The sequence below is a fragment of the Pyrgilauda ruficollis genome, unplaced genomic scaffold (assembly GCF_017590135.1).
Source record: "Pyrgilauda ruficollis isolate IOZ18807 unplaced genomic scaffold, ASM1759013v1 scaffold164, whole genome shotgun sequence".
Lineage (NCBI taxonomy): Eukaryota > Metazoa > Chordata > Aves > Passeriformes > Passeridae > Pyrgilauda > Pyrgilauda ruficollis.
Genome location: NW_024515209.1, coordinates 1802172 through 1826637, shown reverse-complemented (window position 1 = coordinate 1826637; position 24466 = coordinate 1802172). Strand labels below are relative to the sequence as shown.

Genomic DNA, 24466 nt, shown 5'->3' with positions numbered 1-24466 from the left:
TTTGCTTCAGGGCGACTGAGATCAGGGTGAGAAATCTTGTCATCATGCAAAGTTTTATACATTTCTGTTTCAAATTCTAGGTGGGTTTGCAAAGGTAAAACTTGCGCGACATCGTCTCACTGGTGAAAAAGTTGCAATAAAAATCATGGACAAGCTTGCTTTACAGGTAATCCAAAAGATACTTCAGAGGTGGTAATGTGCTGCTCCTATGGAGCTCTCAGGAGCACGGGTGCAACCTGTGTCACTGTCAGCTAGTGGTAGATGCTGTAAACTTGAAAGAATTTTAATGGCGCCACAAATCCTGTGCCTTCATGTGAAGAGGGTAATATTCCCTGGCTGTAAAACTGAAGCAGTTACAGCTTTAAATATTAAGTAATTAAATAAACTACTGTAAGTCAAACGGAGTGCTGATGAGAACAGTAGCAATGTATATCTGCCTCTTTGGGTTTTACTGACCAGTGTGTGAGGAGAGCAGGTGAGCTGTGAGAGAGCTGGTGCTGGTTTGAGTTTGAGCAGTTCTGATGTGTGGGCTTACTTTGAGGTATAAGCTGTCAAACTCCTTGGCAATTTCATACCTTGCTGTTGTGATCTTTTAGGATGACTTGCCTCGTGTCAAATTAGAAATCGATGCCATGAAGGACTTGAGTCACCAGCACATTTGCCGGTTGTATCATGTGATTGAGACACCCAAGAAAATATTCATGGTTTTAGAGGTAACGAATGGTGTTTCTGCTATGGCAAAAATCTCTGGGTTTAGCCATAGCAGTAGATGGTAGTAGAGTCCAAATGAAACAATTCTTAGAAAATCATCTCAATTATGAGTGTGTCCAAGGTGCTGTAGTTTTAAAATGAAGCTGATAATGTGTTCTGTCTCTTCGTAAGAGCCACTTTTCACTGTTTGCAATAAACAAACTGACTAATTCCCACCTCACACTGCAAAAAACAGCACCGGCAGGATATGTGGGACCTGAGAAGTGCCACCGAGTTGTCACGTCTTGGGCAGTTTCTGTCACCTGTGCTGGTAGTGTGATACGGCTGTGGCAAGCATCAGGCAAGAGTTGGGCAATCTTGTTGGATCTGTTGCACACTGGCCTGGGGCATGCCTGGGTGCTGCTGGGATTAAGCAGAGGGAAGGAAAGAAGAGTGCCTTCCTGCTGTCCAGTGCCCTTGTTCATGTTCACATTTCAAGACTCTGTCCCAAATGTACTTTTTTTTTTCCTGCTTTCATGCAGTACTGTCCTGGAGGAGAGCTGTTTGATTACATAATTTCTAAGGACCACCTTTCCGAGGAGGAAGCTCGCATATTTTTTCGGCAGATTGTTTCAGCAATTGCGTATGTGCACAGTCAGGGATATGCCCACAGAGATCTCAAACCAGTAAGTCTGAACAGTAGTTGAATTTGCACAAATAATAATGAACACCCACGTTTATTTCTCTGAATGGAGCTGGTGTGAGTTGTCTTCTCTGTTCTCCTGTGCTTAGAGCTCTTTAGTTAGCATTTGCTGAAAGAGCATTATTTCTACTTATTGCTTTGTTCCTCAACTGAACTGGATGTAGCTGTATCTGAGGAAGGAGCTTTCTCTGGAAGAGAAGCAGAATAGTGCATTCCAGTTGAGAGTGGAGCAGACACAGATTTGATTTTGACTGCTGGTTAGGCATTTTCGCTATCCCCTTTATTCCAGCATATACCCAGGGAGAGTTAGGGTTCCTCTCTATTGTGCAAACTGTTCTGACATTCAAAGGAAAATGTGACTCCCACAGTGTAAACAAGTAAGGATGGAGAAGAGATGTGCCACAAAACTCATCCTGTGGCTTTGCTGTCACCACAAGAATCAAGCATGGGCTTAGGGAATGGAAGCCTTGAGGCTATTTCTCCTAGAAGGGGCTAGAAGTTTGCATGTTCAGAGACACTGATAACTGAGAAAAGCAAGTTCTTTGGGTACAACTCTTTTACTACACAGCTTATGAAATCCTTGTCTCCAAAGAGCTTCTCTGCAAGCAAAGCCTTCTGTGCCCCTCTTGGTAAGATTTGGATTGTAGCTGGAGACCTTATGGATTCATAGGATTGTGAGATAACTTGGTTGGGAATTGACTTCTAGTGGCTTCTGCTTTTATCTCCTGATTAAAACAGTGTCAGACCAAACTTTTCATCCAGGCACATCTTAGACCTCTCACTAGGATAAGGCACCGTAATGTTGCTGGGAAACCTGTTAGGCTCTTTGCTTACTTTTTAATGAGAAAGGCATTTTCTTAATACCAGTCTGAATGTCTCCTGAAGCTTGTTGATTGTCATCCCACCTTGTGCCCTCTGGAAGGGCCGGTGCTGTCTCTATGCCCCCTTTGTAGGAACGAAAAGGCTGCCATGAGGTCTCCACTGGAGCTTTGTCACCTACAGGCTGAAAAACTATCTCTCTCTCAGCCTCCTCATGGAAAAAGTGCTCCAGCACCTTGGACAGGCTGGTTTCCATCCACAGACTTTACCTCAGTTTGCTGTCTTCCCAGTGCTAGAGGGTGGGCAGAAACTGAATGTGCTGTTCTCACTGTGGTGAAGAGAGGGCAAGTGGCTTCCCCCACTTTGCCAGCTCTGCTTCTTTTCACACCATCTGGGATATCACTGGCTGCATTTTCTGCCAGGGCAGGCTGCTTCCTCACAGTTTTTGCTTTCTGTGTAGCAGCCCCCTAGGCCACTCTGAGCAGATAGGAGCTTGTATTCCCTATCTGGGATATAGGATATATTCATTAGCAACAGACCAAAATCTCCAGAGGACAGCTTCAAGTAAATTACGGCTGGTAATGGCAAGAAGAAATAAGGTGAAAGAAAGTGTGGTTTCTTGGATACCTGGCGTTATGTAAGAATTCATTACCACTTTCTCTTTTACTAGGAAAATTTGCTGATTGATGAGGAACATAACCTGAAGCTGATAGACTTTGGACTCTGCGCAAAGCCAAAGGTAAGGGTGTCAGTTGCTATCATAGCAGAACTTAATCAGCTACAGTGCATACATAAAAGTTGGAGGTGTGACTTCAGGGTGCAGTGCAGAGCCTTGCCCTGAATTCGAACTGTTGGTATAGTTGTCCCACTGCTAATTGCTTAGTAGGGCCACACCAGTGTGAGAGTTTTTTTGTGCAGAATATCAGTTTTCCTCCTCTCGCACTTCATCTTTCATCCCAAAATAAGGAACAGATTGCCTTGTGTGTAGAGTATCTACTCCCACAAAGGCTTGCACTGTAAAGCTAATGTTGGTGTCCATTTGCCCCTAGTAATTTTTGATGGAACATGTCATTTTCATAGGATTTGTCATGTGTGGAGATTGTGGATCAAATCAAATAGATTCCCCTTACCTTTACAAAGCCTCTGGATCCACATGGTAGTACTAAGTAAACAAGTTTAAAGTTCATTTCTATGTTGCTGCTCTGTTTGTCATCTTCACATACGAGATGGGTTCTGGGAAGAAGAAATTTCATGGAAAGAAGATCTTACTGATCCGAAGTCTGCAGATTGTTTTAGCTGAGTCAAGTTAAAGCACCTTGCAGGAAATCGGGAGTGTTAGACCACTATCTTGGTGGTAGAATGTCTTCTCACTCTGATCTGCTTAAAACAAAGTCCAGGCTAAGGAATAACACATTTTTAATATGGAAGCATTTCAGTGGCTCTTCATGAAGTTATTGCCTTAAATATTGATACAAATATCCAACCAGCCTCATGCCCAGTAGCTCTTGGATTACTGATTCCCATGTTCCATCTGTTTTTTTTCTGGTCACAAAGGGAAGTATTCCTATCACAGGAGGAGCTGCAGAAAAGGCTGCTGGGAGAACATGTGAAGGAGCAGCTTTGAATCTTGAACGTTTATAGGAGTCTCCTGGTTTTGGACAGTTTTTGTTTGGTGAAGCCATATATTATACCAAATGTATGCAAAATGTTCATAGGTGACTGTATATAGACAGCATTGGAAAATGGAGCCTCTGAGGCCTCTAATATGTTGCTACTAGAAGACACTGTTTGTGCTACAGCCAATGCTTCTTTGTCATCAGTTTTGTCTTATTCTAGGGTGGCCTTGATTACCATCTGAACACCTGCTGTGGAAGCCTAGCTTATGCAGCACCAGAGCTGATTCAGGGCAAAGCATACATTGGCTCCGAGGTAGGTGATACAATTGTGGGTTAGGGTATTTTTTTTCTGTGTGCACCATGTATTTAAAGCTGGTGAGATTCAGATATACTCCCCTGGTGTCTTTCTTCTCTGTCATGTTACCTCAGTGGCGGTCAAAAGCTGTGTGACTGAGAGCAGTCACAGCCTGGAATAGTTCCTGACCACAGGTTCTGCACCTGGCTTCTTGATCTCTGACTAATCCTTCACTGTCCCCAGGTGTTGCTCTACAAAAAGTAACTGCCTTCTACCACATTATTCCAAGCAGCAATTTGTTCTGTTCATTTTCCAAGTCTTGTGGCAAATTTCAATGCAGTCTTAGTATCTTGTGTACTTTGCCTTTGAAATCTTCTATGAAAACTTGCTCTTTTTACTGTGCAGTGTAGTAAAATTAAAGACAACAAGCATTTATTCAGCTTTGAATCCATATCTAGAATATTGGGGTCAGCTACATGCCCTTGTCAATCCATTAAAAACGCTGCAATTTCAATCTCCTCAAACTTCCTAACTGTCTCTGCTGTTGGATGGAGTCGGTCTTTTTTCCTTTACCTCCTTTGCACCACTGTCCCTGGCCTCTAAGTCTTGCTTTCTTTTAGTTTTTCACGAAGTCAGTGCTTCTCAGACCTCCTTTTTGACTGAAGTGGGAGTTGCAGTATGAGGCACATAGACCTCATTGTCATGTCTATACAGAAAAGAAACAGTGGGGCTTTAAATCTGACTGTTACTGTACTGACAGCTGTCATAATCATGAACACTTTTGAGACAAAAGCCCTTCAGATGAATTTGATTTCCTTTTTGTCAGTGAATCCCTTGTAGGTTGAAGATAATGTAGCAATTTGGTGACCTAAGGAGAAGGATAATGGTTTTATTAGTGCTCTAGTTTCAATGAATTTAAAATTGTGTGCTTTCACTTGGACTATAAGAGTTCTGTCCAGGGTTAAGGAACGTACTTTCCACAAGTTTCATGTGGGCTTTGCCAAAAGGAGACAATGTGATCAGTCTCTAAGCCATTTTAAACAGATGAGGTTTGTGAACTCTCACTTTTATGTTTTAGGCAGATATTTGGAGTATGGGAGTACTACTGTATGCACTGCTGTGTGGCTTTCTCCCCTTTGATGATGATAATGTCATGGCTGTCTACAGGAAGATCATGGTAGGTATTGATGATACTAGAATACATGAGGAACAGGAATCAGGAAGCATTATGGGAAATTTTTACTTTCTGTTTTGAGCAAAAAAGGCTTATCTGCTGAATTTTGTTATGCTTTGCTTCTCTTTTGATCAGTATTTTGAGGATTTGTTTCTGTTTTCCCTCAGCCTGTGCAGTACTCTAGCTTGGTCCTATGATACAGTAGAAAAGTGAGTTTCAGGAAAAGCATTTTCTTGCTAGTGGGCTGGACTTTTATATCTAGGTGTTTATCTATCTTCTCCCTAAAAATTACTAAAAATACTCTTCTTTGAATGTCAGCCACTCTCATGTCTAGGAAAAGCAGGATTCTGCATCTGCTATTGTACTTTCCTCTTCCAAAAGGAGTTGAATAAATAGTAAATAGTATAATTAAGTTATTGATTCTTTCCCTGTAAACTCCTCTTGATGTGGCTAAACAGCTGTTGTTCCTCAGCACACATGCATCTCTGCCAGCCACTTCTGAGCTACCATAAAAATCTGTGCTGATGAAGCTTGGTCTGAGTAGGATGATGAACAGCAGTGTGGAGTAATGGCTTTGTATTCCTCTACCTCATTCTCCTCTCACCAAGAGTCTGATATGTCTTTAAAAAGACACCAAAAAAACCCTCCTTGAGAGTATTCAAGGACCACTTTGGCAGAGGGCAACTGACACTGGTTTGCACAGAAAATGTCTTCAGGGTGCACAACAGTCTGAGCTCTATGAAGCACTTGATTATTTCAACAGAGTGTGGATTTTTAATCTGAAATTGGAGTACACTTGAATACCTTGACAGAAGAAAGTACCTTGACTAGGAAGCTTAGTTTGAGCTATTGAAGAGAACTTTAAAATATTAAGAAAAGGGAAAAACAAGCAAAGACTACTTAATCCAAAGAGATTGTGTAAAGGTGCTAATGTTCAGCTGAGGTGCCAGTAAAATTACATGACTTCCCAATTCATATAGTCATAGAATATCGTGATTTGGAAGAGAGCAAAAAGGGTCATTAAGTCCAACTTCCTGCTCTTTGCAGGACTACCTAAACTAAACCATGTGATTAGGAGTCTTGTCCAAATAATGCTAGCAAGCACTTAATTTCTCAGTGAAGTTGCTATGAAGTGTAAACAACGCGGTTGTTGAGCTGCTTTTCCCTCTCTGCTTGTGGTGTGAACTGTGTTGTCTACCCAGAAGGTCAGAGCACATTGAGAACGTGTCTACTTGTAAGCATGCTGTCATAGGATGACAAAACCCTTTTTGGTGCTCATTACACCAAGATGCAGAACCTGGTAAATGATCCAACTGCTTAATGCATTCACTAAGCTGAGAACTCAGATGTGAAATGGAGATCTTAATTAAGAATATCAAAAATGATTCTGTGTAGTTACCATTATCCAGCCTGGACAGGAACTATAAACGGAGTTGTTTGGAGCAACACAGTGTCTGCCAGTGGAATGTGTTGAAGTAAGCTGAAACTACAAATGAGGTTTTAAAGCTTAGTCTGGGAGCATTCAAAAACTAGTCATGTCGCAGGTGTTAAGATGCATACTTGCTATTTCCACTCTGAATTTGTTTTTAATTTTATTAATTTTATGTGGTTGTGAATTCAAATTGTTTCAAATGAGGACACCCACTATTGTTGAATTAGTTTCACACATTTTAAATGCTGAAATTTATTGTAATTTCATCTCGAACCTGTTGCTCCAAGTCAAATCTGCTGCTTGAATTTAAATAAAATCACATGCCTTACATGCAGTGTTAATTCCCTGGACTGTTCTCTTCATTTGTGAATCAGTGGCTTGACTTTTTGACTGAAAAATTAAGCTATGGTATAACTACTGTAAAAAAATAATTACATCTGGTATGACCTTATGTGCCTGGCAGATATCATAACCTATTTACCATCCAGTATTGCCCACAGTAAGAGATGAGAATTGCTCTTTGTTATGTTGTGTTCTGTGGCATTATACTAAAGCCAAAATGTAGATTACCTGTGTTACTTAGTTTCATAGTAAAGCTGTGTTGTAAAACAACCTATAGAACTATTCGTAAATAACTTACTTGTAGTGTCTTTAAAGATGTAACTTAAAGTCTTTAATCTGTACTGTCAACGCAATACATATTGTACTTAGAAATGTGGCTGCATATAATACCAACAGTTTTGTCATTAAGGCATTTGTCTGTAGAAAGAAAACTGCCATTACAAAATGATAGTTATGTTACTTGACAATGACTTTGTACTGATTTTTATTTTTATCTCAGTTTTCATTCAGAAATAAATGATTCTTGGTGGTGAATTTGGTTTGGTTTCCAGCTACTGTTAGACCTCACATCTGGGAGTTGTTTTTTTTTTCCAATTTTCTTCTAAACAAAAATTAAAGTAAAACAACTGTAAATAATAACTGTAAATCTTTTTTATCTTGAAAAAATCTCACTTGCTAGGTCTGTAACCTTTCTCCTGTCTGCTATATGAGATTGAAAGTTTAGCATTAGATGTAACCTATTCAAAAAAGAATATCCTAATACTGAGGATAGTGTAATTTTACTGTCTGAAAAGTAGTGATTTCAGGGAATCTTCACATTGCTAAGTGCTAATATCATAATCCAGTATGTTTGCACTTCTAGAACTTCAGTACTAGGCTGACAGGATGAACCAAGGCAACGGAGAAAGGAGCAGGTTAGCTGCAAAAGTGGGCAGAAATGGGCACTCCATTTCATCCACATCCACAGAGTGGATGAAAACTGCAGCTGGTGATCCAAATATGGTATTTTCCTTACTAATAGTGCTGGGTTTTAGTACTGCCATGACATTTATGCAAGTAATTCTTTAAACTAAGTTCACATCTTCCTGCTGTTCTTTTTTTACAAAGCACAGATATCACTATTGTCCAAATAATTTAGTAGTTCCTTTTGAGGCTCAGTGTTAGTTCTAAATTCTCTTCTTTTTTTGCAGAGAGGAAAATACAGTACTCCAAACTGGCTCTCTCCTAGCAGTACACTGCTCCTTGACCAAATGCTGCAGGTAAAGATTATTGTTTCTGTTCAATAGATGTATAAAGTACTGTTTAATTGGTTCAAAACATTACATCAATGAGATATTTAAAAAACATGATGTGTTTAAATAAGAAGTTTAATTCTTACAATTTTTTGAAGAAAAGATTACCATTGCCTTCAGCAAAAAAATCTTTGGGAAAAATGTTTGATTTCAAAAATATTTAGTAAAGTTTACATGATTTAACAAAGTCTTCAAACAGCATGCATTTGGTTCTTCATCATGTGCTATAAAAGTAAGAGTTGTTTTGTGGCCCAAACATATGTTTGGGCTACACCTAAGGAATTTAGCGAATGCTGCATATGCCTGAGAGATCTATTGTACCTGTAGGTTCCATAACTGCTCTTCACAGCTAAGACCTTTGAGTGTGAGCTTCATTTTGTGAAGCTGTGAAAAAGTATTGATTTCTGGTTTTGTTGCTAACCACCCTAGCGTTCTGTGTGGAAGATCAATTGTTTCTTCACTTTTTCTCCACAATTTAAGTATCACTTTGATTTTTATGGCATACCAGGTCAACCCAAAGAAGCGGATTACAGTCCAACATCTATTAAGTCACCCTTGGCTCATGCAAGGTTTTTCTGATGCTGTTCAGTGGCAAAGTAAATACCCAGTAAGTACTTTGGTCAGATAGATACTAAAGTATTTCACGTAATATTTGCTGACTAACTACCATCCTTGTAGTGCATGGTATGAAATCGTTTGTTACAAGATGAACTTCAAGATGATTGTGGTTCTTTTCTGATTGTTTTAGCTGTCAAAATATTGTTACTTGGTCTTGATTTCTCTTGAGAAGAAATTTCAAATATGTTTTCCGTATATTCTGCAGCTGAATATGCAGAATAACTGAATTCTCATCAAAAAGTGAAGTACCTCCACATATAAATGAGCAGCTCCTTCCCTAGGCTGATTCATCAGTACTTTCTTTAGTGTGTAAAACACAAATATTTTGAAAGTCATGCTAGATGTGGTTATGGTTCATCTTGTATGTAGTCCTCAATGAAAATTGGAATTTTCAAAAATTCCAATGAAATTAAATGAAATTAAAAATTTTTCAAATTTTAATTGGAAAAGTAAAATTTCATTGAAAGAATATTCATCCTGTCTTTCTGTCACTTGTTTTATTTATGTGAGAGATGAAGACATTATGGAGAGGGGAAAAACCAAAATAATCTGGCTGTCAGCCGAACGTGCTGCAAAGTTCCTGCATGTTGACAGCCAATGCTTCCCATTGCCACCAGATGCCACTGTTACCCTAGATAAAGACAGTTTGACTGTGCTCACACCATCAGAGCAACCTGACTGTGGTGAGATGGGCATAGCTTGTAGCTTTGGATAATTATAGGCAGATGAAAGGGTACCTTTCTTACCGGCTTTTGGGTGGCTTATTTGAATTTATAAACCCTCACCTGTGAGGATTAAGGCTGTGAAGTTGTTGAAGTTGTATGACTTTTTCAGTCTGTTTCCTACAATGTTTAGCTGTGATGCTAAACATTTGAAATACAAGGTGTAAAATCATCTATTGACTATTGACTCAGCCCACTGGGTTTCACAACAGTGTCACTGGATTATGGGGTAAATTGAAAACCTCACCTATCAATATCCATTGTGTTGTTGCAGCTGGGAGATCTTGATGAGGACTGTGTAACAGAGCTTTCTGTCTTTCATGAGCAGAGCAGGGAGACTATATTGCAACTAATAAAAGAGGTAAGAAGTTTGTCAGTAATTTACAGTGATTAAATAGAGTAATAGAGTACATAAACGTACTGTGTTATCAGACCAATACTTACATATTCCGAAGTATGACATTTTACATATATTTCAGATTTAAGGAGGCCCTGCAGAACTCTAGAATCTGGCTGTAGCTTGTAACTACAAGCTACTGGTTTGGAAGTTCAATTTTATTTATTTCTTTTACTTCTTTAATTGTGATCTTCATGTTTCCTAACTCTTACTGTTTCCTAAATCTTACCACTATGGTAAAATCTTTTGAATCTCTGAAACTCAGAAGAGACTTGTAGAAATTTATAGTTTAACAACAGATACCATTTGCTGGGTTAACTCTTTGCTTTGAAATTGTTCAATAAAGAGTAGGAAAAAAAATCAACAACAGCCAGGCAGTCTACAAAATACAGGGGCTTTTTGTGTTGCTATTCACAGATTTTTAAAAATAGTGAGTATGTTTAGTCATTTTTGATGACAAATGACAAAAGTTTAACTGAATACTTCTGGAAGAATTGTGCAAATGTTAGCAGTAACATTGTAGGCTGTTAAAAAGACTTAAAGCATAGTGTGAACTCCAGCTTTTACCTGAATCTGAAAATTCTATATTAAAACTGAATTTTCTGCTTCTTTGTACTTCTTAGCAGTGACAATAGTTTTGGGTTTTTGAAAACACTTGGGTTTTCCACATAACAGTAGCAGAAACAGACTTTTAAAATGTGTGTGATACTTATAACAGACTTGTGGAGTTAATTCTCTTTGTTCTTTAGTTATAGCAAATAATCAGAATAACCTGTTTACAGTGGGGAAATAAGTTCCAAATAAGTTGGTGATATTTGCATAGTCCTTTCCTGGAAGACTTCTAATCCCTTATAAGTTATTCAAACTAACTACACTATGCTGCAAACCCGTCAAAAGTGGTGTCTGTGTTCCTCACACACAGAGTTGCTGAAAATCATGCAAAGAGTTGGCAGGACTGTTTGCATGATTTTCAGCAGGAAATTGACAGGAGTTACTTCCAAAAAATTTATACTCTTGTTGAAGTATTGGATAAACCGAATTACTACATTTGCATTTCCTTCAGTACATAGATCTTCACTCCAGCATTTCCATGCTACTGCATGAACTACAAACTAACTTGCAAAGAACAACCAACATAGTGCCTTTTTCTTGATTTCAGGCATGTAATGCAAGTCACTTAAAGTCTGAAATTACAGTTATGTGTAATTAAGGTGGCATATCAGGTAGAAAAACTTGAAGATATATAGAAATACTCAGAAGGCTGAGCTTGACTTGTACTTGCAATGTTTCCAATGAGATTTAAATACTTTTTCTTTCTTTCTTTCTCCATGACCCCACAGTGGAAATATGACCACATGTCAGCAACATACCTCTTGCTTCTATCCAAGAAGGCTCGTGGCAAGCGTGTTCGTTTAAGGTTTCCATGTCTAACAGAGCATGCCAGTACCGTGACGTCGACAGTAAAGAGTTGGCAGGACTGTTTGCATGATTTTCAGCAGGAAATTGACAGGAGTTACTTCCAAAAAATTTATACTCTTGTTGAAGTATTGGATAAACCGAATTACTACATTTGCATTTCCTTCAGTACATAGATCTTCACTCCAGCATTTCCATGCTACTGCATGAACTACAAACTAACTTGCAAAGAACAACCAACATAGTGCCTTTTTCTTGATTTCAGGCATGTAATGCAAGTCACTTAAAGTCTGAAATTACAGTTATGTGTAATTAAGGTGGCATATCAGGTAGAAAAACTTGAAGATATATAGAAATACTCAGAAGGCTGAGCTTGACTTGTACTTGCAATGTTTCCAATGAGATTTAAATACTTTTTCTTTCTTTCTTTCTCCATGACCCCACAGTGGAAATATGACCACATGTCAGCAACATACCTCTTGCTTCTATCCAAGAAGGCTCGTGGCAAGCGTGTTCGTTTAAGGTTTCCATGTCTAACAGAGCATGCCAGTACCGTGACGTCGACAGTCCTTGAGGTAAACTTGAGTTCTGCAGGACAGCATCTTGCTTAAAATCCAGGTCTGCATTGACAAAGCTCTGCCTGGAGAGACATTCTGGTGCTCTAAACATCAGGAAGAGAGCATAAGCCTGAGTTTAGCTCAACTGGTTAGAGCATGGTGGTAATAACACCACAGTGGTTTTGATCCTTGTACAGCTGTTCTGGTTTGAAAGCAAAACCAGTGAGATACTCCAAGTCAGATATACAATTTATTAGGAAAAGGGAGGAAAAAAACAAACAAACAAACCAAAATACATGCAATAATACAAAAGAAAAACCACTTGACAGAGTCAGAATACAACCTGACACCCTGTTGGTCAGGGTGTTGGTAGCAGTCCAGTTGGATTGGTGCCTGCAGTCCTTCTAGAGTGCCAGATGTGGTTCTGTTGGAGCAGTAGAAGGGTGTAGTCTTCTTCTGAAGATCCAGTGGAAAAGGCGGCCTTTCTTCTGGGATTCCAGTGGAAAGACTGCTTGTTGTGTCCCAAAACCCCAGATTATATCCAGAAGGGGATGCTTACTTAGCTCCTCTCCCCTGGGTGGAGCATCTCAGGAAGCGCTGTTATCATTCTATTAGTCATGCGATGGGTCGATTCAACAGAAAATGGCTCCTGCAGGGAGTTGTCTCTGAGTCATGCGGAAAGGTGTTGTTGGGCCCATTAACAGGAGATAAGGAAAAAACAATGCCCCTCCTGGTTTCAACAGCTCTTGAGAATGGGAATAGATTACATCTGTATATTGTAACCTAGGACAACAGCCCATTCACTTGAGTTGGACTTGGTGATCTTTGAGGGTCACTTCCATCTCAGAATATTCTGTGAAGTCAGAATACAGTCAGCCAGAATCTTGGGCATTAAAGAATTCAGTCTCATTAACATAATTTAGCAAGCTAAGCTGCTTCTCTGGATTGGCTTTACTAGAATAGCCATCTGTGAGGATTTGATGCATCAAGTGTCGCACAAAATCTCTCCTTGTTAATGAGCTCAAGTCCCCTCTTTTGTGGCCTGGATGATTCCAGATCTTGTTCTGTGATGACTAACTGCTCTCTGTCTTTTTTTTTTTTTTTTTTCCTGGAGGTTTGCATTTGGCAAGGAAAATCTTTTGCTACCTCATGATACGTCACCTGGGCGGCGTTCTCTGAGATGACATAGGCACTATGGGGGCTGGTGATCAAATCAGAGGTAGTCATCCCTTTCTCATCTGTTTCCCTTGAGAACATAATCCTAGACAGGAAGCTGTTTACTTTGAGTAAAGTAAAGGTGTTGCTGCTGTTTTTCTGACGATTGGGATTCTGAAGTAGTTTTGTATATCTTAAGGAAATTTCTATTCCTGTAGTTTGGTTGTGATAGGGCCTTTCAGAGGGTGCCTAGAGTTGCTAAACTCCTTGTAATGTTGTATATAATACACAAATATATGTGACATTCAGCGATAATAGTGTATTCGACAAATTCCAAAGCATTCAGTGGAGTTCCAGACTTGTATAAGTTGTTTCCCCTTGAGACAAAACATCTGTGACATGGTCTGAGTATGCTGCTTTCTGTGTTAGTGGCAAGCACTCAGAATAAATACTTTGATTTATTCTGTGTATCTGATTCAGCTGCATGTAAATCATTTCAGTTCACCCATACAGCTCTTTTGCTATGAGAATTCTAGGACTACTAGAGCTGCATAATAGATCATGAATTGCAAGTTTTCCTGAATATGCATAATATGATTTCTGTGATCGTGGTGGGTTAGCCTTCTACACTCTGATGATTAAGGTGGAGGTTTGCTAGGTTCAGTTGTGCTGAACTGTTAAGCTACTTCATTTCTAGTAATGTCCAAGGTAAATTGGCAAATGCTACCAATTAACATATGCATTATGCCTTCCCAGATGATGCTGAAATTCATGTCTACACAATGCAGCAATCCGTTAGTCCTCCTGCAGTGCTCAGAACACGTTTAACTTGCCTACATGTATCTCCTGGGTGAACATCAACTGAATTTGCTAAAACACTCAGCTAGCAAAGCTCTCTAGCTGGACCTGATCTAATGTGAAGACAACCAAGCAAACAGAACCTTTTACTTGGCCATTTCTGAATTTGGTGGCACAAACTTGTATGTAATACTGCTTGACTTCAAGCAGTTTAATGTAGAAGCATATTGCAAAATAGTCACCGTGCCATGAATTACATCTAGAACACAGCAGCCAAGGTATCCTAATCATGCATTCATGTTTAACGGAATGTGCTTTCAACTACAGTATCAGCTTCTTGTAGTTAGCAAACCTCTGGTCAGGGCTTTTGAGTAAGGCATCATATAAGCTCTAGAGTTTATCCAGTAGTAATGAGAGATCTGCTCATTGTGATATCCTTGATCATGGGGCCACAGAAACTTACCTACCAGCAGAACATAGGTTACTAAAATGTCATCCATTCCAGCTTTTTATAATGGTGTCCATTTCAGCCAAAGACTGACAATTTAAAATGACTGTGTATAGTTTTGCTGTAATGGTATGAAGTCCTTGGGAAGAGCTTCCTGTAAGTAACAAAAAGATGTTAGAGAGTAAGGATGGTTTGATGTATACCTGCTTGTATGTGATGTGAACCATGAAGGTTAGCAACCTTGGCTTAAGTTACAAATCCCTTGATTTAATAACTGACAACTTTTGGGGAGGGCAGAGCTAGCCATCAGATGAGGGTTTCCAAATGCTAGTTCCAATTAGTATTGTGGATTCAGTAGTCGTATGTTTTGGATATATGTGTTACCTTTACCCAGCCCCCTTTTAAACATTACTCCATTCTTCTCTTGGACTCTTTCCAAATTATTACTAGGAGTTTTGATAAAAAGAGGTTGTGGTCCAAGCCTTGAATTCAAAGGTGGCTATTTCTGTGAGTGGCTTCTCTTCACGACACCAGTCAAGAAAGATGATTTGGCAATGATGCTCTGAGAATAGTTTCACATTTGCTTTTGATACAAATGACAAATCTACAACAACATTAAAGTCATATTATAAAACCTAGGTTGCCAGCATGAGAACTTTCATTATTAGGAACTGATTTAGACTTTAATGGCACTCTTTTCTGATGAAATCTTACTTTTAAGTGTGCAGTAGAATCTCAACTGAATATTTCTTTCCAGTCTGAAAAAACTGTGATGTGTGAAGATATGCCAAGTGCAGTGAAGTGTCATGGGCATTTGTATTTATGGAATTTACAGATACAGCTTCACTGTTTGAAGAATCTCCATTAGAAAAATTTGGTATGAATACTCATGGAATGAAGCAGGTGTTTGATACAGTGTTCTTAATCCAAAAGATCTTATTTTCATTCTACATAAAAATTACTGGATATGTAAATATTTGGTAGACCCTAGCCTAGTGTAGTTACAAATGGAGTAAAGAAGTGTTTTAAATATATAGGCGAACATACATTGTGCCTTTCTCTAGCTGTAGGTAATTTGACTAAAACTTGAGCTTTGATCATCTAGAAAATGAGTAAATAAGGATATTAAAACCAACTGGAAAAAAATAATATGCAACAAACAAGGTCTCAGACCTAGGCTAGGATTGGACAAGTCTCTGAAGAAGTGCAGCCTCTCTATATTGGACGGGAAAATCAAATTAAGCAATTAAAATTTTACAATTAAGCCAAATGGAAATTCCTAGCTGTGCTTAGGTGAGCTGGTGAGGAATAGCCTTAAATGTGCAAGCTAAAGGATTTAGAAGAGCTGGTAAAGAAGCGGCAAATTACTTGCAAACCTTATGAGCAAGTCGTAGAGGGAATCAGAAGTATTGAAGAGTTTTTAACCACTGCTCTATAGTTAAGCATTGTATGATATTTTTACCCTGCTTCAGAATTTCTGTGCCTGTAATGTTCCTGAATGTGATCAGAATACAGCAAAGAATGGCATTTTTCTTTTTGTTACATCTCTTGTAGCATTCGAGGCCTGATGCCCAACTGGAGGATACAGAATTCACACTGTCAACTCCAGTGACAAGAAAAGTGGCATCAAAGAAGCATAAAAACAAAGAGAATGTTGAGACAGTGTCAGCTTTAAGAAATGAAATGCCCTTTGCGCTTCCTGCTCCTAAGACTCCTCTTGCAAAGAGTCAGATTGAGACACAGGTAGAAGCCGTTCCCTTTCGAGCACCTGCTTTCAAAGGTATGTAGAATGTAACTAATGAAAGCATAGAACATGTATGTTGCTTGGGAATCACTGAAACTCAAATATAAGCACAATATTTCCTCATCCAATACATCTATTTCTGGAACACTTAAATTTTTTTGCCCATTGCACCACCCAGTTTGTTCTAGTGCATCTGGTAGGGTGCTGCAAGAGTCTTAACCATCCATCAGGGCATGTTGTATTGCTGCTCACAATTATCATGTGTGAGCCCCTTTTGGTATACCCTAACATGGAGCCAAACACTCCATTGTTGTTAAAGCTTGCACCTGGTTCCACTTTTCCATGAAGATTGAGATTGAAGTTTCCTCAACACTGTTTTTCCTTTGTGATTACCTGGAATGAAAATAAAAACATACTTTTAAAAATTAAAGTATACTGCTTTAATTGCTGGTTCTAAGAGAAATCTAGCTTTTGAATTTCTTATGGTTGCATATCAGCATTTTCACAGGGGCAGTCCAGTATAGCAGTGAAAATGCTTCTGTGAACAACCTGCAGGTGTTGCAGCTATGCAATAGACCACAGAAATCTGTACAAAATATGTCAGCTTTTCTGAGTTACCAGAACTTTCTGTCATCAATATATCTAGTCATGTACATATCCCATATGTTCATTACAATTTCCTTCAATTATTACCATTAAAGTTTTGGTGTTGATACTGTAAATGCTAACTCACCTTCAAATGCCAAAGGCTCCTTGCAATAGGAGACTCATTTCAGGTGCTAAGGAGCATTGGTTCAGGAATAGTAAGTCTTTGCAGGCTGATTTGAGGAATAAGGAATTTTGAACATACTGCTATGAGAGTATGTACTTTAATGAGATCATTTATAAAGAATAGCAATACAAAAACTAGTTTATGAGTTTGCCTTAAGGTTGTACATAACTTATAAGTCTGACATCTGTGTATATCTAAAAACAAAAGAGATACTATCCAAAATGGGAAATGTAGAAACACTTCTAGCTCATTTATTTATTGACATTTCTGAGGATTAAACAAAGAAAGCTAATTCTTTGCTGTGTAGAAAGATCTTTGATTCAGGAAATTGAGAAGTGGAAGAATCCACTGGAAATTTTGAGGTTGTTTGTCTGGAGCCAGGTGCAATTCTGTAGAGAGCTGAAACTTTGAACATTGAAGTTGGGTTTAATTGTGACAACTTCTTTGCTGACTGTTTCACTTGGTGTTTTCTCCTGCGCATTTAAAACCATGGTCTGTAGACAGTGACTTTTTAGACCATTGTGTGGCATGTAAATTGTATATTAAACATGATTATATAAATTTACACCCTTCATATAAGGCAAACAGATCACTGAAGAACACAACTAGTCAATGCAGTGGATTGCTCCGTATTTATTCATGGACCAGCAGCAGAGCAAGAAAGCAATTCTAAGTCCTCAAATTTCTAATATTGAACTGCAATGGTTATTTCTAAGGTTTGACTTGTAGAGTATTTTCCCTGAGGAAATCAGTCACACTTCTAATTTGTAGAGTAGAGGTAGTATTAAAAACATATTTTATAATTCCCAAAATATAGACCTGAGATAGAAAAGGGGGTCTGGTGTTAGAACTAAGTTATTAATAATGGGAAATCATCAGTGAAGAAAAGAAAATCATTTTACACAAAGACTTACCTAGTTTGGCTTGGACATTTTCTTTCAGAGACCCAGTACACTGCAGTCACCCCAATTAAAAAACCTGCTAACCCAACAAATGCAGACGAATTGTCAGCAGCTGAGATACTTCCTGAAGGAAGGTAAGTGTTGTGTACATTCCTGATTTAGAGCAGGACTACCTTAATCCATGTGCTGCCTGGGAAGCCCTGTTACAACAGCAAGCTGTTGTTCCTATTCTTTTGGTAAAAACCTTTCCAAAACCTCTTTTTACAGTCACTAGAAAATAATGAAGGTAGAAAAAAGTTTTAAAACTATGTAACTCAATATCATCTATTTTTCATAATGTAGGTGCCTTCTTATTCCAGGTCCCCCAAAGGACTGCAATTTCTACATACATCTCTGGGTTTAAACTTCAACAGACTTTCAAACAGAAACTCCTGTAATACATTGCACTTGATTTCATTTTCTTTGTTCTGTCATGTCTGCTAATATTTTAGTGACATCTTTGAAATAATAGTTTTTTAACACTGAGGGAAAAATAACTGATTAATTTGTTCATGTAACAGGTGTCAGTCACTGGAATTAGATCTCAACCTTGCACATGTGGATAGCAGCCAAAAGAAGAGAAAAGCCAAAATATTTGGAAGTCTTGAAAGAGGCCTAGATAAAGTGATCACAATGCTTACACCAAGCAAGAAGAAACGATGCACTAGAGACTGTCCAAGGAAACTTAAGGTATGGTTGCTGCAAAGGTCTTACATAAAGAAGGTATTATTATAATATTAAGTAATTATATCAGCTATGTATTAATTGTTATCTTATAGTAATTATGACTGAAAACATCTAGTAGCTTCAGAAACAGTTTTGTGAAAGCTTCTGTGACCTGTCTTGCCTGAATTCTACAGTAAAGTGTTCTTACAGTATTGCTGATAAGAAGACAGTGCCCCAGTTACCACATTCAGTTATCTGTTAGTCTGGGTTCAGGCAACTGATCCAGGTTGGAGTTTGGCCCTTGTTGCTTATAGCCCATCTAAGCCAAATATGAAGGAAGCAGCATGGTTTGAAAGGAGCCCTACTGACCAGTTTTTAGTCATGTTATTTGTATAGACATCGCTCACTAAAAGCCTTTTCTTATTCTACTGGAGAAAAGGTACAAAGTGTGCACAGGTTAATGGCCTGTGCACAGGTGGGTGGATAAGAAGAGACAGTTAACAGGCTGTGCTGAACTGAGGGGCTGAAATGGACATAGTTGTGGCTTCAGAACCATCCACCTACAATGGATACCACTAAGCAGGAGACACCTTGAGTCCTTGTGACCCACAAAAACAGTGCTCCAATTCCACTTCCACATGCCAACATTCAGACTGAAACCACATGTGGTGCTTTAAAGGTTTTAGATGTCCACAGGCAAGGTTACCATAAAAAGAAACATTGAGTACTTGCAGTGGGCAACTCTCTATTAATGGGCACAGAGACACCCATCTGCTGGCCTGATAAAGAGTGACAAGAAGTTTGCTGCCTACCAGATGCTAGGATCCCTGATGATGTTGCTGAGAGGGTACCCCAACTTCTCAAGAGCATGGACAGCTACCTGGTACTAGCTTATCATGTGGGTAGCATGATAAGCTAGTAGCTGCAAAGATGCTGCAAGCCAAGCAACAGACAGGATCAAGGAAGACTATTAATACCTGGTGAGGCAGGTAAAAACTGGTGCCCAAGTCATCTTCTCATAGTGAGAGAAAAGGGGACAGCCAGAAGCAAATGCATAGTGCAGATCAACATCTGGCTTCATGGCTGGTGCCATTGAGAAGGTTTTGCCTTTTATAACAATGCGTTGTACTTCAATGATTGTAGCCTGTTAAGCAGAGATGGAATGGATCCAGCTGTCTAAAGCAGGCAAGAGAATCTTTGGCAGCCCCCTGGCCAATTTGGAGAGACAGACTTCAGACTGAAGGACTCAGGAGTGGGGTTCAAAATGGTGATGCTTTTGCCATTACTTCCTTTTTTGTTAGGTCATTGGTGATTAGGTCATACCAACCAGTGCAGTGACACATGTTTCTTGGCTGCCTCTCAAGATGAGGATCAAAGAGCAAACCACGCTGAGAGTGTGCATTGCTGTTGTGATTGCTCTTATACCCATTCTGTGCAACCCAATTGCTTGATAACCTCTATGAAATGCCTAGACACAAACATGTACAGCATGGGGAATAAACAAGTACAAAAAATCTATGTGTGGTCACAGGGCCATAATCTCAGTTCTCTCAATGAGAGAACATGGTGGAATAGCTTTTGGGGCTGAAATGTTACCAGGGATGGCCAAGTCAGTGTGATGAGGAAGTGGAGTTGCTCATTATGTAAGAGACCAACTGTTAACGTATTGAGCTCTACCCAGGGTCAGGTGAATGAGGTGAGAATTTAAGGGAAAGGTTAAAATAGGTGACACTGTTGCAGGTGTTTACTACAATTCACCTGATCAGAGGGAGAAAGTTGATGAGCCTTGCTGTGGATAGACGGAAGTAGCCTCATGATTACAGGCCCTGGTTCTCATGGGGGACTTCAACCACTTTAAGATTTGTTGGAGGGACAACACAGCACATCATACACAGTCCAGGAACTTCCTGCAGATTATTGAAGATAACTTTTTGATGCAAGTGGTGGAAGCGCCAACAAGGAAAGGTGTGTTGCTTTACCTTGTACTAACAAAACAGGAGGGACTGAGTGAAGATGTAAAGGCTCTAGTGACCTTAACTGTAGTGACCATGAGATAATGGGTCATGGGATCTATGTGGTGGAAGCAGAGTGGTAATACGTCTAGAACCCTAAACTTCTAGAGAGTTAACTTCAACTTCTTCAAAGATCTACTTAGAGGAATCCCATGGGATGGGGCTTCAGAAGAGAAGGGAGTCCAAGAGAGCAGATCAGCAGCACTTCTTCCAAGCTCAAATTCAGCATATCCCTGTGATAAAGAAGTTAGGCACAGGGAGTAGGAGATCTGCATGAATGAGCAGAGAGCTTCTAGAGAATCTCAAATGGAAGAAAGAAATGTATGATATAGAGAAAAAGGGACAAGCCATGTAGGAATACTAGGAATGTTGTCAGAATATGCAGGAATGAAACTAGGAAAGTTAAGGCCCACTTGGAATTGAGCCTGGCAAAGGATATCAATGAAAACAAGAATGTATTCTATAAGTACATCATCAGCAAAAGTAAGATAAAGGAAAACACGGGAATGCTGTTGAACTAGATAGGTGTTCTGGTAATGAAAGATACAGAAGAGAGAAGGCAGATTTACTGAATGCCTTCTTTGCCTCAGTCTTTAAGCTGGGCATCTGGCTGATCCACTTTGGGGCTGTAATGTCATTCAAGTGGGAACCTGATAGGCTGTAAAATTGGGCAGAGAGAAACCTAAGGCGGTTCAACAAGGACAACTACAGGTCCTGCACCAGGGGAGGAACAACCCCAAGTACCAAAACAGATTGTGAGTGACAATCACAATCACAAGAGACTGGCTCTGTGGAGAAGGACCTGGGGGTGCTGGTGGATGGCAAGCTGACCATGAGCTGACAGTGTCCTGGGGACCAGGAGGGCCTGTGGGATCCTGGAATGCATCAGGAAGAGTATGGCCAACAGGTCAAGGAGGGGATCCTGCCCCTCTGCCCTGCCCAGCTGAGCCAACATCTGGAAGGCTGTGTTCAGTTCTGGGCTCCAGGTTAAAGAAAGACAAGGAGTTGCTGTAGAGGGTCCAGCGGAGGCCATAAAGATGATTCAGAGGCTGGAGCATCTCTGAAGAGAGACTGGGAGCTGAGCATGTTTAGTCTAAAGAAGAGAAGGCTGAGAGGGGATCTCATCAATCCATATAAATACCTGAAAGGGGTGTCAAAGGATAGTGCCAGACTCTCTTCAATGTTGCCCAGTGATAGGCTGAGGAGCAGTGGCCATAAAATAACCTCACATTCAACGTCAACATGAGAAAGAGCTTCTTTACATTGAGGTTGGCAGTGCACAGAAACAAGCTGCCCAGGGTGGTCATGGAATGTCTCCCTCTCTGGAGACATTCCAAGCCCACCTGGATATATTCCTGTGAAACCTGCTGTAGGGGACCCTGACTTGACAAGGGGATTGGTTTGCATGATCTCCAGAGGTCCCTTCCAACCCTAGTGATTCTGTATACATCATTCAAATGCAACTTATATACTTCAGAAGCTATACAAGAAAAAAATTGTACTTGAATCTTTAGGCAACATAAAATAGCATCTTTTTGGAAAACATAATAACCATGAAAGAGGGCAGGTTGTTTATCAAGGCATAAGCAGTTGTGTAGAAGCCAATGATGTGCCCTTTCAACTGACTGGCTGCTGGAATACCTACTACACACTGAGAACTGTCTGTCAATCATGCATGTGCAGGACAAGATGTTGGGCTACGAACCTGACCAGCTGATCAGACAGGAGTCTAGACTGTGCAAATAATCCAGGAAGCTGAGCAACTGGAAGCTAGATATTCTTTCTCTAAATGCCTTTAGTCTCCCTCCTCAGTTTCTCTTGTCTATAGTCTGTGCAAAATTCCTGAGGCATGTCTAGAGACACTGCGCTACAGTATGGCAAGACAGTGTTACAGCAGTTATGTCAGAGAGTTGCAAACCTTTAAATCCAAATAAGGACCATAGGAAGCACTCTTCTACTGACTTTGCATCCTCAACCTATGTTAATTTTTCAAGCTTTTTTTCAGTCTTGTCTTCTCTTGGCTGCTTCTGCGACTTCAGAAGCCAGATATAGGACATGTTGGTATGTTACCATTGTCATACTCTTCCTCCCAATATGTCCGAGCATCTGCTAGTTGTTCAAGAGGGGATTTAGTGCACAAGATTGTTAAATGAAATACTAGATGTGATTAAAACCGCCTATAACAGGAAATTTAAAAGTAGTAAGTAACCTCTTTTCTTTACACATGAAAAGTTGCCTGGTGCATTTCCTGCTCCTTGTCATCAGAAGCACTCTGTCTCAGCTTTCGGCCATTTCCCAGCTCTGGACCATACAGCAGAATGATAGTTTTGGGATGTTGAAGCATTTGTCACGGTTAGCTGTCATGTCATGGTTAGCTGTTCTGAAACTTAGAGAAAACTTTTTGCAATGTCCTCAGTTTTAGGAGAGAGATTTTTATTTTTTTATTCATTGTTTTAACAAGCCGATGTTACTTTTAATGTTACTTTTAGGCACACTGCAACATTACCACCACTCATCTGCTGAATCCAGATGAACTGTTGAATGAAATAATCATTGTTCTTTCTAAGAAGCATGTGGAATATGTTCAGAAGGGGTAAGTGTAAAATATGATTAGTTCAATTTGTATTTGCCTAAATGGTTGCTAGTCCAGTCCTTAAAAAGCTTTGAACTTGGTTTCTTGACCCTATTGTAAAATAATCTTTATAGAAAGTGTACAAAGCACTAAACAAATGTGTGCAATAAAACATGCCCAAACAGTGCAAAACTATGTTAAGTGTGTTCTAGCAGAGCTCTTTCACCAAAAGGTATAAACCAATAGTAGCAGGGTAGCGCTTACAAAAAAATCACATCAGCATCTCATGTGAAATTTTAAATACCAAAAGTTGTTTTAGATACAGTCACATGAACAAATGGGACAGTTTTGGAAAATAGTGTAGATACCTTTTAACTCTCATTCTTGGCAGTTAAAAGACATTAGCCTTTTAGGCAAGAGGTCAATCTGTTTTAAAAGGTGTGCAGAAGCCACACAGCTTTTTGTGGATTATTTGAATGTGTACTGTTTACTAGTTACGCTAAGCTACTGATTGGTTAGATTGGTTCTTACTTTTGATCAAACTGAAAGACTATTTCCTGAGTTCCCAATGCATGAAATAACCATTGTGCTCGCTTTTCAATATGCATTTTCTCAAATTCTTGAGTATTTCAGTGTTGGGTATTGGTAGAACATCAGAGTATACATCAACCTCTGATGCATTTCCAAACTCATAATATAAAAGGATTGCACAGCAGCACCTGCTTCCATTGTAATCATTCAAACACTGCATTCAGTTTTTCCTATTTTCACACTGGCTGAGCTGCAGCCAACAGAGAGGAGAGTGTTCTTGTCTAGGAAAAACATGGAAACTTTCCATCGTTCCCGCTCTGAGGAGAAGGGCCTTTGGCTAGCAGGGGCTCTTGTGGCAGTGTAGGACATTGATGCTGCATATTGGTCCTAGGGCATAATAATAAATGTGGTGCCCTGAAACCACAGTATTTACAAAGCTCACAGGTGACTAAATTGTGGACTGCTTCACAATATTCTGAAGAGCAATGGGGTATTTTATTTAAAGTGCTTCTATTGATTTAAAATAGCATTGCAAAACAAATATGAAATTTTTCTGTTTTCCCTTCTGTTTTACAGTTATACCCTGAAATGTCAAACATGGTCAGATTTTGGTAAAGTAACAATGGAGTTTGATTTAGAAGTATGTCAGCTCACTAAGCCTGAAGCAGTGGGTATCTGGCGACAACGGCTTAAAGGTGGTGCCTGGGTCTACAAGAGGCTGATAGAAGACATCTTATCTAGCTGCCAAGTGTGA

At 39.5% G+C, this 24466-nt stretch overlaps 1 protein-coding gene across 1 annotated transcript; it reads left to right on the top strand.

Annotated features, from left to right (window-relative positions):
• The first annotated feature begins 92 nt into the window (after positions 1 to 92).
• On the top strand, positions 93 to 24466 carry MELK (maternal embryonic leucine zipper kinase). Its single transcript, XM_041463322.1, has 15 exons — positions 93 to 166; positions 597 to 713; positions 1233 to 1376; positions 2883 to 2951; positions 4049 to 4141; positions 5202 to 5300; positions 8262 to 8330; positions 8872 to 8970; positions 9978 to 10064; positions 11963 to 12091; positions 16029 to 16254; positions 17933 to 18026; positions 18453 to 18621; positions 23099 to 23202; positions 24289 to 24466. The coding sequence occupies exons 1-15, from the start codon at positions 146 to 148 to the stop codon at positions 24464 to 24466; spliced, it is 1698 nt and encodes a 565-aa protein (XP_041319256.1). The 5' UTR covers positions 93 to 145.

Coding starts and splice junctions, on each gene's coding strand:
- MELK (XM_041463322.1), top strand. CDS start 146: ATGGACAAGCTTGCTTTACAG. Junction 714..1,232: donor AAATATTCATGGTTTTAGAG/GTAACGAATGGT, acceptor GCTTTCATGCAG/TACTGTCCTGGAGGAGAGCT. Junction 18,622..23,098: donor ACTGTCCAAGGAAACTTAAG/GTATGGTTGCTG, acceptor TGTTACTTTTAG/GCACACTGCAACATTACCAC.